The sequence below is a fragment of the Bicyclus anynana genome, chromosome 17 (assembly GCF_947172395.1).
Source record: "Bicyclus anynana chromosome 17, ilBicAnyn1.1, whole genome shotgun sequence".
Classification (NCBI taxonomy): domain Eukaryota; kingdom Metazoa; phylum Arthropoda; class Insecta; order Lepidoptera; family Nymphalidae; genus Bicyclus; species Bicyclus anynana.
This window is the reverse complement of record NC_069099.1, coordinates 827,592-843,499: the sequence shown is the minus strand read 5'-3', so window position 1 is coordinate 843,499 and position 15,908 is coordinate 827,592. Positions and strand designations below refer to the sequence as shown.

General features: G+C 40.4%; 1 protein-coding gene across 1 annotated transcript; it reads right to left on the bottom strand.

Annotated features, from left to right (window-relative positions):
• Positions 1 to 4,383: 4,383 nt before the first annotated feature.
• Positions 4,384 to 14,529, bottom strand: LOC112046135 (cytochrome P450 6k1-like). The gene is made up of 9 exons (XM_024082641.2): positions 13,420 to 14,529; positions 11,990 to 12,190; positions 11,215 to 11,361; positions 10,357 to 10,541; positions 8,832 to 8,980; positions 7,034 to 7,152; positions 6,399 to 6,504; positions 5,475 to 5,723; positions 4,384 to 4,674 (listed from the first exon to the last, which is right to left on the bottom strand). Exons 1-9 carry the CDS (start codon positions 13,687 to 13,689, stop codon positions 4,502 to 4,504), a joined length of 1,599 nt encoding a protein of 532 aa, XP_023938409.2. The 5' UTR covers positions 13,690 to 14,529; the 3' UTR covers positions 4,384 to 4,501.
• Positions 14,530 to 15,908: the final 1,379 nt, after the last annotated feature.

Sequence of the window (15,908 nt, the reverse complement as noted above, 5' to 3'; positions counted from 1 at the left end):
GTCAGCTAGTTTAAGATAAAATCCGCTACCATAGTACTCGTAACACAGGCTATACGCTTACTTTTTGTGCTAAATAGTGATGTGTGTTTAACTATATTTTTATTGCCACCCCTTTGGTGCATGAAAAACAAACAGCAGACAAAGTAACGTGTGTATGAATGTGTATAAAATAATATTTTATACAGTAAATTAATAACATCATTATGATTATAACCACAGAACATAAAGTACTTATGCAATTGACTATAACACTGATTAATGACTGTAGTAGGTATAACTGACTAACTTTATCAACATTTTTTTGTTTATAACAACAGTTCTGCTCTTTTGCGTACAGGTTCAGTTATTTTCGATACGAGGGAAAAATAAAGTCATTATTGAGTTTTATTATTCAATATTGAGCTTATTCTGGAAAAATCGATAAAAGCAGATAAGAACAGAAAGATACATTTTCTCAAATTTAGTAAGCGAAATGGCGGATAGATAGGTTATTGAAAACGGCCAGTTGAAGGTATGTCAAATCTATTTGTACAAAGTTTTTTTCTTAATTAGAACATGCATATTCAATACTCATGTATGTACGATTCAGAATAATATGAGCCTCCACATCAAGTGGCAGTGTTTTTCGTCATCATCATTATCAACCCATATTCAGCTCACTGCTGAGCACGAGTCTCCTCTCAGAATTAGAGGGGTTAGGCCAATAGTCCGCCACGCTGGCCCAATACGAATTGGCAGACTTTACACACGCAGAAAATTAAGAAAATGCTCAGGTATGCAGGTTTCCTCACGATATTTTTCCTTCACCGTTTGGTGATATAATGTTTGCGAACAGTGATTTCACCAATAACCAAAATCTTATGAGTACAGACCAAAGATTTTATACTATTAGATATGTCACTAACGCGTCCAAACTGAAGCGAACAAAGGCTTAATTTCATTTAGTCGCATAGTAAACAACAAAAGTTATTTAAACAAATAATATTGTCCACAATGTCAAGTTGCATGTTCTATTCAAACATAAATAGGTATGTAATGTAAGTCAACACAAAATAAGGAGTAGCTAAATTCGAATCACTTTTTGCGGTGATTTTGTAGGCACGTTACATGTCTATAGTATAAAATATCATTGGTACAGGCGTTATGAGACTTCATATTTAACGGTCTTAGTTTAAAGGGTGTAGTGTCAGCGTGTTTTTTACATGTCGTATGAGGTGTTGCTCATGAGGCATTTAAGTTAACAACTAATAAAACAGAGCCTTAAACGCCGTTAAATAATCGTCGATTATATCCACAAAAATTGAATACAGTAACATCCGCGTAAATGTTTATAAAATAGCAATTCGATATTTATTCCGCGGCGCAGCGCGGCGCGTCTGAAATATGGGTGCATAAATTTGCAAGAATGCACTATTTGTGCTGAATTCGTTTCCTATCGGCAGCCATTTTTCATGTAAATATTATATGTCGCTGCCAATATTTAAACTCTGTGGCGTTTTACATAACTCCGGGATCATATCCATACCATATCGATCAATCAATCAAAAATCTTTTATATATTTTATTAGTTTAATATGTTGACATACTTTGTTGGCCGAGTGTTTAGTCTGGCTTTAGATTATGAGATTCTTTATTAAGTCCTCAGTGCCTGAAGACGAAAGTCTTCAGACAGTGTTTGGCCTTCAGGGCGAGACTTAGTCGCTAAGTCACTCAGCGGGCTATGGAGCGAGTTATGCTCGGAATTTCTCTGCGTGATCGAATCAGAAATGAGGAGATCCGCAGACGAACCAAAGTCACTGACGTTGCTCAGCAAGTCGCTAAGCTGAAGAGGCGATGGGAGGCCGCTTAGGTCGAAGAGCCGATGGACGTTGGGGTCCCAAGGTGCTGGAATGGAGACCTCGCACCGGATAGCAAGCGGGTTGCAGGGAGACGCTGGATGCTGGCGGCTCGAGACCGTTGTGTTTGGAAGTCCGTGCAAGAGGCCTATGTCCAGCAGTGGACGTCCATCGGCTGATAATGATGATGATGGTATTCGGGTCCTATGTGGAGATATAAAATATTAACCTTTTCTTCTAAGCTAATATTATTAAGAGGTTTGTGGTGTTGCAGGGAGTAATATCTGGAACCGATTTTGAAAATTATATTACCACTTGAAAGCCACGTTATTAGTGAGCATTATAGGCTATATTTTATTCCCGCATTCTCACGAGAACGGGAACTACTGGTGAAACTGCGTGGCGTTGAGTAAAGCAATAAACTGGTTACAAACACTGAATAGTGAATAGCAAATCGATTTAAAACAAACTGATTCACCCGTGTAGTTCCCGTTTCCGTTAGAACACGGGGACAACAGTTACTCGCTGATAGTGTAGCTTTCCATTGTGAAAGAATCATAACAATTCATGGGCAAGCCAACAGTAATTAATTTGTAAAATATCAAGAAATATCAACTTTTATAACATTATAATAGGTATAAATGTAAATATTAAACGTCACTCAAAAAGTTTATCTGAAGCTGTAATGGACTTACAAAGTGTTTTTCGCTTAAACCTGATATAATTAGTTGACTTTGAGTTCCAATTTAATTTGTCTTCCGTCTCGAGCCGAAGTTCAACTTGTGACAGGTATTATTCTAATTCCCAGCTAATCTACATCGGACTGACGTCAAATTATTCTGACGTCACTGAATGAATAGAAATGGAATATTCATCATTATCAACCCATATTCGGCTCACTGCTGGGCTCGAGTCGAGGTTAGACCAATAGTCCACCACGCTGGCCCAATTGGCAGACTTCACACACGCAGAGAATTGAGAAAATACTCTGGTATGCAAGTTTCCTCACGATGTTTTTCCTTCACCGTTAGAAACACGTGATATTTAATTTCTTAAAATACACACAACTGAAATGTTGGAGGTGCATGTCCCGGACCGGATTCGAACCCACACCCTCTGGAATCGGAGGCAGAGGTCATATCCACTGGCATGATGGAATATTATAGCTTGGCAAATTCGTTCGTAACACTCCCGATGGTCCGTAGGGCCGGGAGGGTGGTAGCGATGCCCCATGCGCACGACCTTATACCCGCGCAGTCCTTCTGTCTGCTCCACGAGCACGATTTCATACCCGCGCAGTCCTTTCCCTCCCGTCGCCCGCATATCATGGGAGTGTCCTCAACGAACTTGCCAAGCTATAGTAAAATATTTTTTGTTTGTTTTTTCATGAAGCTATTCCTTCAATAATTTGGCACTGAGTTTCTCAAGAAAAAGGTCCCGGGTTCCTAGCTTGGGTCAATCTAGATTTATTACTAGCTCAGGTCTGGTCTGGTAGGCAACGGCTTAGGCTATGTACCACCTTACCGGAAAAGATGTTTCACCAAGAGATTTAGCTTTCCGGTATATTTCACCTCTACCTTTCTCTATCTAAAGTATCGTGTTAGACAGAGATAAATTAATGTGAATTCGAAACTCACACTAGCTAGTTATACAAAACGTTACAGAATAGCCCTGCAGGTGAGGTGGCAGTCAAGGGCTAACTTGTTATTAAATAAAAAACAAATAATAAAATTACGTTCCACGTTAAACGCACTCAATATGTATTTACTCATTCAATAGATACAATAGTTATTAATTTAAATATTATTGCATTAATTGCATTTCATTAAAAACGCGTTTTACAAACCATTTTCAAACGTCAATTATCGTATTCAAAGCGAATTTTTCAGGTGTGCAATTAAGAACGGTTATAGCTTTTCAATTCGATGAAAAGCTATTAACTGAAATAGAACTAAAACTAAAATATTATTAGAAATAGAAAACTCATTCAGTAATTTAAGCCTCATCAATTAGACCAATAGGTAGTGAACGAAACAATGCCCCGTGTAAAACGGGCAATTCAAGCACACTCAAGTTATCTTCAAAATCTATTGTCCAACCACAATAGCACCTGATATAGTAATTAATTTACCTGCCTTATTGGCCCTGTGGCCCCGATGTAGTCCCGAGGACCTGGGTTCGAGTCCTAGATCAGACTGAAGTACTAAGCTTTTCTTTCTTTTTTTTTATCTTGGATAGGCGTGCGCTTGACTACAATCATGCCTGATGGTGAGCAATGATGAGGTCTAAGATGAAACGCGCTTGCCTACAAGATGCCTATTCACTCTTGCCTTGATTCACTGCAAAAATCGCAACTTGCCTTGATTGCTCTTCTAATTCACTGCAAAAATCCTCAAACCGGAGTTAGGAAGTTGGTGATGTTACACTCTCGTGTCTCGGAGAGCATTTTAAGCCACCGGTTTTGATCATTATCATTAACGTCTGAAACATCAGGGCATGGCGGTCTAAGGTAATTCTTAAAGTGTTTAATACATAAACACTTTAAGAATTACCTTAGACCGCCAACCCGCATTGCTGCACCTAAGCTGGATATCCCTTCGTATAAAGGTGAAAGCACAGTAATAGGCCGAATAAATAGGCTGATATTGATTACTAATTCATTAATCCTATGTTCTAGGGAGGAATTGAACGCAAATCGGTTCCCCGGGCGTGTAGAACGCTCCTCTCTTGTCAATGACTACATCCTCAGGTCGCGGCGCGTTCGGGAAGGGCTGGAGCTGGTAGTTGAGGACGACTGAAGATATCGCATAGCGCGCTGTCATTAGACCAAACCTCTGACCTGTGAAAAACATGTAAATGTAGTTATAATAAAAATGTATTTATAAGAAAAGAAACATTTGAGTTTTAATTATCATCATCATCATCACCATCGATGGACGTCCACTGTAGAACATCCACTCCTCTCTCTCCAGACCTCTTTCATGGTCTTCCAAGCACATCAGTCTCGAGCCGCCAGCATCAAGCGGCTTGACGTCTTCGATCCACCTAGTGGGAGGTCGACCAACACTGCGCTTTCCGGTGCGGGGTCGCCATTCCAACACCTTGGGACCCCAACGTCCATCGGCTCTTCGAACTATGTGGCCTGCCTATTGTCACTTCAACTCCGCGACTCGCTGAGCTATGTAAGTGACTTTGGTTCGTCTGCGGATCTCCTCATTCCTGATTCGATCACACAGAGAAACTCCAAGCATAGCTCGCTCCATCGCCCGCTGAGTGACTTTGAGCCTTCTAATAATGCCCATAGTTAGCGACCAAGTCCCGTAAGTCATCGCTGGCAACACGCACTGTTCGAAGACCTTCAAACCTACCTTGTTTTAATTATGCACAGGCTTAATGAAAATCCTATTATAATAATATCTTAATAGTATAAACTCTACGCAGCTGCTAAAATTTTTTCTTAATATTTCATAACATATTTAATAAATAGGTGAGTTATCACTACAGTCATATTAAAACTAAAGTCCCATGGTACGTAGAGCGCTGAATTTTAGTTACTGTGTAAGAATTTTCATGTTTTAACCAGCAGAAACAAGAATTATCTACAGGGTAACATTTATCACATATTAAATCTATTAATACCTATGCATGCTCTAGGTCCTTCCCCAAAAGGCATGAATGTGTAGGGTTTTCTGTCCTTGTCATTTTCTGGTAGAAATCTGTCGGGGTCGAATTTTTTGGGGTCGTAATAGTAATCAGGGTTGTAATGCATGCCCATGGTGTTGACATAGACAGGGGTGCCTGCTTTGATCGTCAGGTTGTCGTCGATTTGATAGTCAATGGTCGCGACCCGGTCGAGCCAGCCCATTGAAGTGTGTTTACGAAGAACTTCTGTAAATAAATAACAGGTCATTATCGGCTATTTTACGGCTTGAATTAATACATCACTAACTTGGTACCGCCTTCAAACTGATCAGAAGGTAGCACATCGTCATCAACCCATATTCGGCTCACTGCTGAGCTCGAGTCTCCTCTCAGAATGAGAGGGGTTAGGCCAATAGTCCACCACGCTGGCCCAATGCGGATTGGCAGACTTCACACACGCAGAGAATTAAGATAATTCTCTGATATGCAGGTTTCCTCACGATGTTTTCCTTCACCGACTGAGACACGTGATATTTATTTTCTTAAAATGCACACAACTGAAAAGTTAGAGATGCATGCCCCGGACCGGATTCGAACCCACACCCTCCGGAATCGGATGCAGAGGTCATATCCACTGGGCTATCACTGCCTAGGTAGCACATAGTACGATGTTATTTTTCGCTTATTTAGTTTAGTAGAAACATTTTTGTGATTTTGAAGTCGGTTGTATTTTTTTATTAAAAACATACAGACGAATTTAGAACCTCCTCCTTTTTTTGAAGTCGGTTAAAAATTTTATAGTGTTCGTATTACAAAATTACACAATCTTAGCTTGTATGTCCGGGCCCTTTACCGCGGAGTTACTAAGGTTTTTCGTATATTCAACTGTACGAACAAGAGTTACAATAATTGTATAGATACCTTTGATAACACAGTTCAAGTAGGTCATCTCTGCTAACTGTTCCGATGTAAAATCATCTCTTGCATTATTAATGTTGGCTCCAAGAAGTTCTTTGTACAATTTCTCCTAAAAGATTCAAAGTTTCTTTATTCAAATACATATTACCTTACCAAAATTTGCGTTCCAGTTTTATTTTAAACTAGCCGACGCCCCGCGATTTTACCCGCGTATTTCCCGTTCCCGTGAGACTACTGGAATAAAATATAGCTTATGACACTCATAAATAACGTGGCTTTCAAGCGGTAAAAGAATTTTTAAAATGCGTTCAAAGATTACCCCCTACAACACCATAACATTATACCTCTTTATAATATTCGTATAAAATAAGTCAAAATGATAATGAAGATGATGAACGGTGTCATTTTTATGTAACTAGCGGAACAGGATTTTTATTTTCATCTTTCACTATCTACCTATGCATTGTATGTAGTTCTTCTATCCCATAAAAGACAATCTATGGCAACGACTATCCATGGTATACTTTATAGCCATAAAATCACCCATATAAACTTCATGCTTTCGTTGTTGGACGGTCTGTTTGATATCTGTAATTTTGTATAGATACAAAATTCTTGATTCCTCTAAGTAATTATACCTGTACATCCAGATGGAAGGCCAGCTCGTATGTGATAAACGCCAGCAGAGATCCAGTGGTGTCAAAGCCACCGAACAAGAAGATTGCTGCCTGAGCTATTATGGTGTCTTCGGAGTAACCTGGAAGAATTCGACTAATATTATTTGTGAATGGATTATCGTGTAATCATTAATTAATAGTTTCTTACCTTAGATTCATTGGGCTATGAGCGGGGCACATAATTCGAAGAGCCGATGGACGTTGAGGTCTCAAGATTTTAGAATGACGACCAACATTTTGGGACTAGAAAACGCAGTGTTGGCGACCTTCCACCAGATGGACTGTCGACATCGATTCGCTGATTCGCTTGATGCAGGCGAAGTTACTACAAAAGGTCTATGTCTTGCAGTGGACGTTCATCGGCTGATATGATGATGATACCTAGATTCTGCCACTATGAGAATATTGGAATAAAAACCTGCCAAGTGCGTGTTGAGTCACGCGCGTGTTTTTCTCAATAATATTCCAGACTATATCTCTGCCAAATTTCATCTATATTTGTTAAGCCTTAGAAGGTCGATAGTAGCTTAATGGTCACTGACTCACTGAACAATAAGAGTGATTGCAATCAAAGGCTAAATTAGGTGAAATAGCACGAAAGACCTGGGACAAGAGCTGACAGCAGACAATCTAATAAATGGAATGTAGTTAAGAACTTTCTTGAATATATAATGAAGATCAAGTAGAAGAATGCAAGAGAGGATGGGAGGTAAAGAAGACTCGCGACGTTGGATGTAGACTTTTAAGCAGGGACACCATCCTTTAGAAGGTTTTTAGCCCGTAAGAGTCCGGCACTACCCAACACGGCTGTCTATGAGGAGTTCCCCCCTAGGGAAAAAAGATGAAATGGCACGCTGGTTTCCTAGTCCTTCCCGCGGGTATATTGTTATTCTCACCTTGTGTTGAATACTTGCACACAATCAAGTGGCTAGGGTAATCCATCAAAAGTCTCTCCAATATTGCCTTATCTATCTCCAGATAACTTACTATAGGTATAATCCGGTGTTAGTTCTAGAAAATAAAGAATTGCTCTACTGGGATCGATCGACTATCACTGACAGGTATATTGCTGCTAATAGCCACGATATAGTGCTGGTCGATAGATCTGTGCGTTGTGTATAAATTATGTATGTGACCTATTTTACGATAATTTCGTCACAGAAGATAAAAAAATTAACAATGTTATCAAAATATTTGGAATCCTAAGATACGCTGGCGCGGTTACCCCCCTAGATGGCAAGAGTAACGTTTTGGGCCATATAAGCGCCAGCTCATGGGTCACCTGACAAATGGATCAATATGTCTAAGAATAATAAGTCTTTTTAAAATATTCTTGTAAATTAGAAACAAAAACCGTAGATAAATAAAAGACAAATTAAACTTCAAGGAGATCAATGACAATGCAGAGTAAATTGATAACAGTAGCCAATCAGTGGTTCACGGTTACCGAGGTTGATAAATGACCTAAAATTTCAACATGGTAATTTTTCGGTACTACTTCAAAAATGGTCTTTTTTAAAAGTTAAACCGAAAGATTCTTTAGTCAGTCGCTATTTTATAAATGTTTGTATCGCGGCTCAACGATTTAACTAATATGGATGAAATTTGGTACAAAGATACTTTGGTGTAGCACTTAGGCTATAGATTCGGATCTTATCACGTTAACGTTTCAGTGAGCCCAACGTGGACTCATGCCAGTCTCAAGTCCGTGACGTGAGTCTACATTGGGTTCACGATGCTAGTATCCAATGGGTCTCACCTTCATCAGACTCGTTCTTTCTCAGCTTCAATAAAGCATCGAGCAGATCCCTGGTCTCTCGCGCGCTGGCAACGTTGTCGCGCAGTGTGGCTGCGGCCTTAAAGATCTTTCTGAAGTAATCTGTGGCTGACTTCGGGAAGAACTTAAATCTGAAATGACTTTTATGTTAATTGTTATAGTCTGACAAATTCGTTGATAACACTCCCATGATAAGCGGGCGACAGGGGGAACAGACTGCGCGGGTGTGAAATCGTGCGTGCGGGGAAGTGACGTGCATCACCTCGGCCCGCGCAACATCGGGAGTGTTACGAACGAAGTTGCCAATAATGTATCTATTGAGTCAAATGTGCAATTGAAGGATTGTAAGCGTTAACCATCTAATAGTGATCGTTACAAAATCAAATTCTAAGCCCACTGACTCGCATCAGCCCAGCGTGCTGGGTATGAGCTATGATGAAATTTTGACTCCGTAGTCAACGCTAAAATAGGCTGATAATGATAATGATGACCCATCTCATAGTGCATTGTAATTTAAAATGATAAGGCGAACTAAAGATAATGCCGTTCCATGTAACATGGGACCGGATCTGGAAATGTGTATACAGTGTTCCCCGAGTCGAACTATCAACTGCCCAAAAACGTTTCTACTGAAAATTTCTTGGAAGCAAGTCTACATCTAGTCTAAGTTTACTAGAGAAAGTTTCAACATTAGACCAACTTGTAACAATATAAAGGTTACACACAGCCGTGATAGCCCAGTGGATATGACCTCTGCCTCTGATTCTGGAGGGTGTAGGTTCGAATCCGGTCCGGGACTGCACCTCCAACTTTTCAGTTGTGTGCATTTTAAGAAATTAAATGTCACGTGTCTCAAACGGTGAAGGAAAACATCGTAAGGATACCTGTATACCAGTTTCCTTAATTCTCTGCGTGTGTGAAGTCTGCCAATTCACATTGGCCCAGCGTGGCGACTATTGGCTTAACCCCTCTCATTCTGAGAGGAGACTCGAGCTCAGCAGTGAGCCGAATATGGGTTGATAATGATGAAAGTTAACACATATCAACTCTGAAAGCGATCGTAACTAATACAGCCGCCGTCAACCAGGCGTCAAGTCTGCTATGGCAGGTGTGGGTTGACGGCAAGTTCATACGTAAAGTATAGTCTGGCAAGTTCGTTGATGACACTCCCATGATATGCGGGCGACAGGGGGACATAATGCACAGGTGTGAAATCGTGCGTGCGGGGAATTGAGGTCCATCAGTCGTGGGTTTTTCATTCATCCCTGAACGTCCCCTGACCCGCGCGAACCATCAGAGTGTTACGATCTAAGTTGCCAAGCTATATGAGATGTTAGGGTATGGTGACGTAAGCGCGTGGACGGCGAACCGTAGGCTTGTTCCAAGGCGAGGCGGTTACGTTCCGATCCCGATTACTGTGCGTTACAATGAGTAGGTATTACAAAGAATACTGGACCGCTCAATTTGATACGACGCTGATCCCTTGTGTGTCTTAACTTACACGTACCGGAAAAAGTCCGTCATCTCAGGAAAGAAGAACACACTGCAAGAACCCAACCCCCTAATGGGGCTGTAAGTCATGAACCCCTCCGCCACCGCGCGCAAGGGGTCGGTGCCTGTCAGTGTCGCATTGCAGCCCACACCGAATGCCGACGTGCCGATCACATCGGTCGTGTAGTCAACGTACAATGACTGGTAATAAATAGATTTTGATTTAACTTTGTATACGTATGAGTCAATACGTTATAATTATACGTGATAGCCCACGTATTGTGTGCATTAAAAAAAAAAAAAATATCAGGTGTCTCAAACGGCGAAGGAAAACATCGCGAGGAAACCTGCACGCCAGAGATTTTTTTTAATTCACTGCATATGTGAAATCTGCCAATCCACATTGGGCCAGCGTGGTGGTGGACTATTGGCATAGCCCCTCTCATTCTGAGAGGAGACTCGAGATCAGCAGTGAGCCGAATATAGGTTCATAGCGTGTGGGTTTGGAAACTAAAACCCACTTCTCGACTTTCGATTGCTTCGTATAAACTTGCGTATGAAAACATTAATAGTGATGATACTGTAATAATTATATTGTAACACAGTAAGATAAACTCTTTGACCCAGTCAGTCCTAGATTAGCCGATTAGAGCTGGTTAAGCAATTTGTTAGGGCACCCCATCGAGGGGGCACCAGAGGGGATATAATAAAAACGGACTTTGTAAGAGGGCCGGATTAAGGAGGTCTAAGAGGTATACTAGGTAGAGGTACGTGTCGTCTATTGATTTCCGAAACCATTGGTCCGGTAGCGAGATTGATGATGATTGAAACCAACACCTAGGACAACAGTAGATACATTAATAAAATTATTTACCTTGAGAGATATTCCACTCTGTTGTTCTCTCTGGATCCTTTGAACTAATTCCTTGGACTTGGAAGAAATGAAATCTTGCAGAATTCTGAGCTTAGCGGCTGTGAAAGTGCTGGTCAAACGACGGCGCAAGTTTGTCCATTCAGGGTCCTGAAAATATAAATTAATTAGTATAAGAATAATAAGAAATTTAAGACAATATATTCGTATCAGAGTCACGTAGATTTGATAGACTGTTGCGGAATAGAAAAAATAAATTCAAGCTGCTAATATAAGGCCCATAGTCAGCGACCAATTAAGTCTCAAGGCTCAAAGTCACACAGCGGGCGATGGAGCGAGCTATTCTTGGAGTTTCTCTGCGTGATCGAATCAGGAATGAGGAGGTCCGCAGACGAACCACAGTAAGTGACATAGCTCAGCGAGTCGCGAAGCTGAAGTGGCAATGGGCAGGCCATATAGTTTGAAAAGCCGATGGACGTTGGGGTCCAAAGGTGTTGGAATGGCGACCCCGGAAAGCGCAGTGTTGGTCGACCCCCCACTAGGTGGACGGAGGATAGCGGATTGCAGGGAGCCGCTGGATGCCGGCGGCTCGAGATCATTGTGTTTGGAGGTTCATGCAAGAGGCCTATGTCTATCGGCTGATAAGATACTAGTATAAATCATGCAATACAAACCATCTGTGATTTGTGTTACATGATGGTTAGGCTTAAATTTGATATGTGTTTTGCAGAATGTGTAAAGAAGTGAGAAGTGAGTGTGTAAATAAAAATAGACTTACTTTAATAGTGAACAAATTGAGTTTCCCGATAGGATCAGTGTCGCCACAGCCAACGAGTCTGTTCCTGAAACTGGCTGCATCCTTCACCAGCACTCGCCGCGCGATGTCTGGGCAGTTCACCACGAGCGCCGGTCTCCAGAACAGCCAGATGCCGATGTACGGCGTTCTGAAGTGTTCGCTCATTCGACGCATCCAAACTCCCTGCGTTGAATAAACTACAATCATCTACTGTTAGGGTTCCATAGTCAACAAGAAACCCTGATATTTCACTATGTCCGCCCGCCTGTCCCGTCTGCTGCTTAGCTCAAAAACTATCATTACTAGAATGTGTATATTAAAAATATCTACAAAGTCGTAACATTAAATTTTGAAAAAAAATTTTAAGGTAAGTATCTTACATAAAGTGAGATGGCTTTTTTAATACTCGTTCTATAGAAAATATGGTAATGAATAAAAATGAATTAAAATATGAAAATATTAAGGTTATAAGACTAGAAGTGCTAATTTTTTACATACATCAATTACACTACAAAACATTAATACACAAAATCACTAACACGCCAAAATAACGTGACGGTAAGGACGTTACTCACCAAAGAACTGAAGAGAAGTCAAAAATCACCCTCATACTATACGATACGAATATCCCCTTATTACAATAATATAAATTTGAATGTTAACACCCGTTAACACCGAACTTGAAGAATTCGGAACAATTTCCGTCTGTTCCGAAATGAAACAAATGCGTAATAATCATATATTGTGTTGATAACTAAACGGATGATAGAGCGAGCTATGCTTAGAGTTTCTCTGCGTGATTGAATCAGAAATGAGGATATCCGCGGAAAACCAAAGTCACCGACATAGCTCAGCGAGTCACGAAGCAAGTGGCAATGGGCGGAGAACGTAGTTCGAAGAACGGATGGACGTTGGAGTCTACGACATTCAATGGGTTGCAGGGAGCCGCTGGATGGCGGCGGCTCGAGACAGTGGCGGAAGTCCATAAAAGAGATGCATGTCCTTGCATTGCTGATATTGTCATCGAAGGCATAAAACGAATCGCCGCATATAAAAATGTCCATAACCGACTGACTTGACCTAAATCTGATGCCAGGGCCAACTGCCCTTTTTCCTCCCACTTTACTAGTGGTTAAACTCTAACCGCCACCATCAAGCTTTTCATCAGCGGGTCTAACCCGGCGGAGGCGAGCAGCATCCCTCATTTCGGCCTACAAGCCTAGTAGGCCCATCTCCATGGCAATTTCAGGCCAACCCAAAGACCCAGGCCGTCTTTACGGCTGGCGACAGAAACCACGGCTGAAAGGTTATCCTTGGAACGCCCCTACTGATCGTGAGTGACGAGATGTAGTAGTATATTGCTGATATTGACGATGGTGATTAAGTTGATAACGTCATAGTTTTGTGCTTACCACATTTTGCTTTTGTAGGAACGTCAAACTGCCCAAGAAGGGATTGGGCGGCAAATGCGGCACGCCGCGCTCCGCCCAGTATCTCCTCACTCTCAGCCATCTCCAGCACAGCCATGTCAGCAAACACGCCACGAGACACAAAATTATATAAATCATGTTAAATATAATGCATTTAAGAATATTTAGGAGATAAACCACGCTAGTGTGCTTATCGGTGGTTTCACTACTAATGGGATACTGAAGCGTATCATAATTTGATAAAATTTTCATATTATTATCATAACATGTGTATGTATTAATACAATTAAAGTGTTTGTCTGTGATTTCAAAACATAAACTGTGTCTATTTACAGTACACGATAATAAAACATGATCGAGTTTTTTAAAAAAAATTGTGTCTTTTTTTCTGTTTATTCTGTTTATCTGGGCTAATCTCTGGAACAGCTAAGCCGATTTTAATGGGACTCTCACAGGAAGATAGAAGAAGCCATGGAGTAACATATAAGCTACTTTTTATCCAGAAAAATACATGGTTCCCGCGGGATTTGTGAAAAACATAATTTCACGTGTACGAAGTCGCGGGCGTCCACTAGTATATCTGTATAAATATGTACCTACAACATAGTTCCCCTGACTGAGTTTCCGTGAACTACAGATATGTATAAGAGCCGTGATTTTTCCGTGACTTTTGCGTTCGTTTCGGAGGTCGTTGGTTCGAACTCGGTCCGGGGCATGCACGTCTATATTCGTTGTGCTAGGCAGCAAAATTGACAATTGTCCATTATTTTGAAAAATCCTACCCCCTTTGGTATCGAGTATATGGACTAAACAAATGCTTTTTACCTGTTTTATTGCTTGTTCTAGTTTTATTAAGAATATCAACTACTATTATCACACTAATAACTAATAAAAAAAGCACAAGAAAGTTTAAAACAAGCATTTTTTTAAATGTATAACTCCGAAATTACTGAATGAATTCAACTGAAATTTGACACGAATTGAGTTCATATTACCAAACAAAATAAAAAGGGACGAAAAAAAAACCACAGCCACTAATTTCCCAACTTGAGACTGCGAAATTATCATTGAAAATTCTTGGAAAGAAAAACTCAAAATTTCATAATCTCACCTATGGGCCACGACTGAGTCTAAAATCTCGTGATCCGAAGTCACATAGTCTAACCATTGAACCTAGAAATAGTTTCAGACAAGCTTTATTACCTATCTTTCTAGTACCATTAGTTTCTTAAACATTGTGAATAAAATAGTCCATTATAAATTCTCATACAGTTCATTTTAACACTGTACTTACTCGCTACGACACTAATTACAACTTTAAAGTTTTCCGCGAACTTTCGAGAAAATTAACATTTTCAATGCAGAATGATGTCTCCCGAAGAAGGAACAAACTAACGGCAGTTATGCAAAAATTACTAAAGACATAAGTAGCGGTACTTTGTAGTTAGCGGAACTGCCGAACTATGTTACATTTATGCTCTCGTATTTAAGTTATTTCATGTAGTTACTTGAGCAAATTACTTTTAAATAAACACAAAACTTCATTATATTTAGCATACAACGGTAGAGAGGTATTGTTCAAAACTAATTGAAACAGTTAATTCAAGATGGATTTATACCAAAAATAATCGCTTTTGGATTTTTTGTGTTTTTAGATTGTATATTGTATTTAAGTTTTTTTAATCATTGTTGAGATTATAATTTATATCATCATCATCATGATATTAAGTCTATGGACGTCCGCAGCTGATCATAGCATCCCCTAGGAGGTCGACCAACACTGCATTTTGTGGTGCAGGGTCATCATTCTAACACTTTAGAACCCCATCAGCTCTTTGAACTATGTACCACTCCCATTCCTGCTTCAGCTTCACGACTCGTTAAGCTATGTTGTATGTTGAAGTCTTTTCTCTGATTCGATCAAGCAGAGATACTCCGAGCATAGCTCGCTCTGTCGCTAGCTGAGTGAGTATGAAGTCCATAGTTAGTAGTAATATTATTGTATCATCATCATCATCTACTGCCAATGGACGTCTAATGGTGGACATAGGATCTTGCATGGACTTCCAAACAAAGCGGTTTCGAGCCGCGAGTATCCAACGGCTCCAAACTATGTGGCCTGCCCATTGCTTCTTCAGCTTCGCGACTCACTGAGCTGTGTCAGTGACTTTCGTTCTTCTGCGGATCTCCTCCTTTCTAATTCGATCACGCAGAGTGACCCAAAGCATAGCTCGCTCCATCGCCTGCTGAGTGACTTTGACTTGACTATTATTGCATAAAACCCTCAAAACATGTGGTGATTAAAAATATTGCTTTTTTTGCTTTTGGATAATATCAAAATCTTTCGTGAATTCGTCACAGGTAAACAGGACATCTTTATACAAAATATGGAAGCGGCTCATCAGAGTTATTTATATCTCAGTGTTTAGAAGTTCCAGAAGAAAAAAAATGCAAAGAATAGAAATGAATGG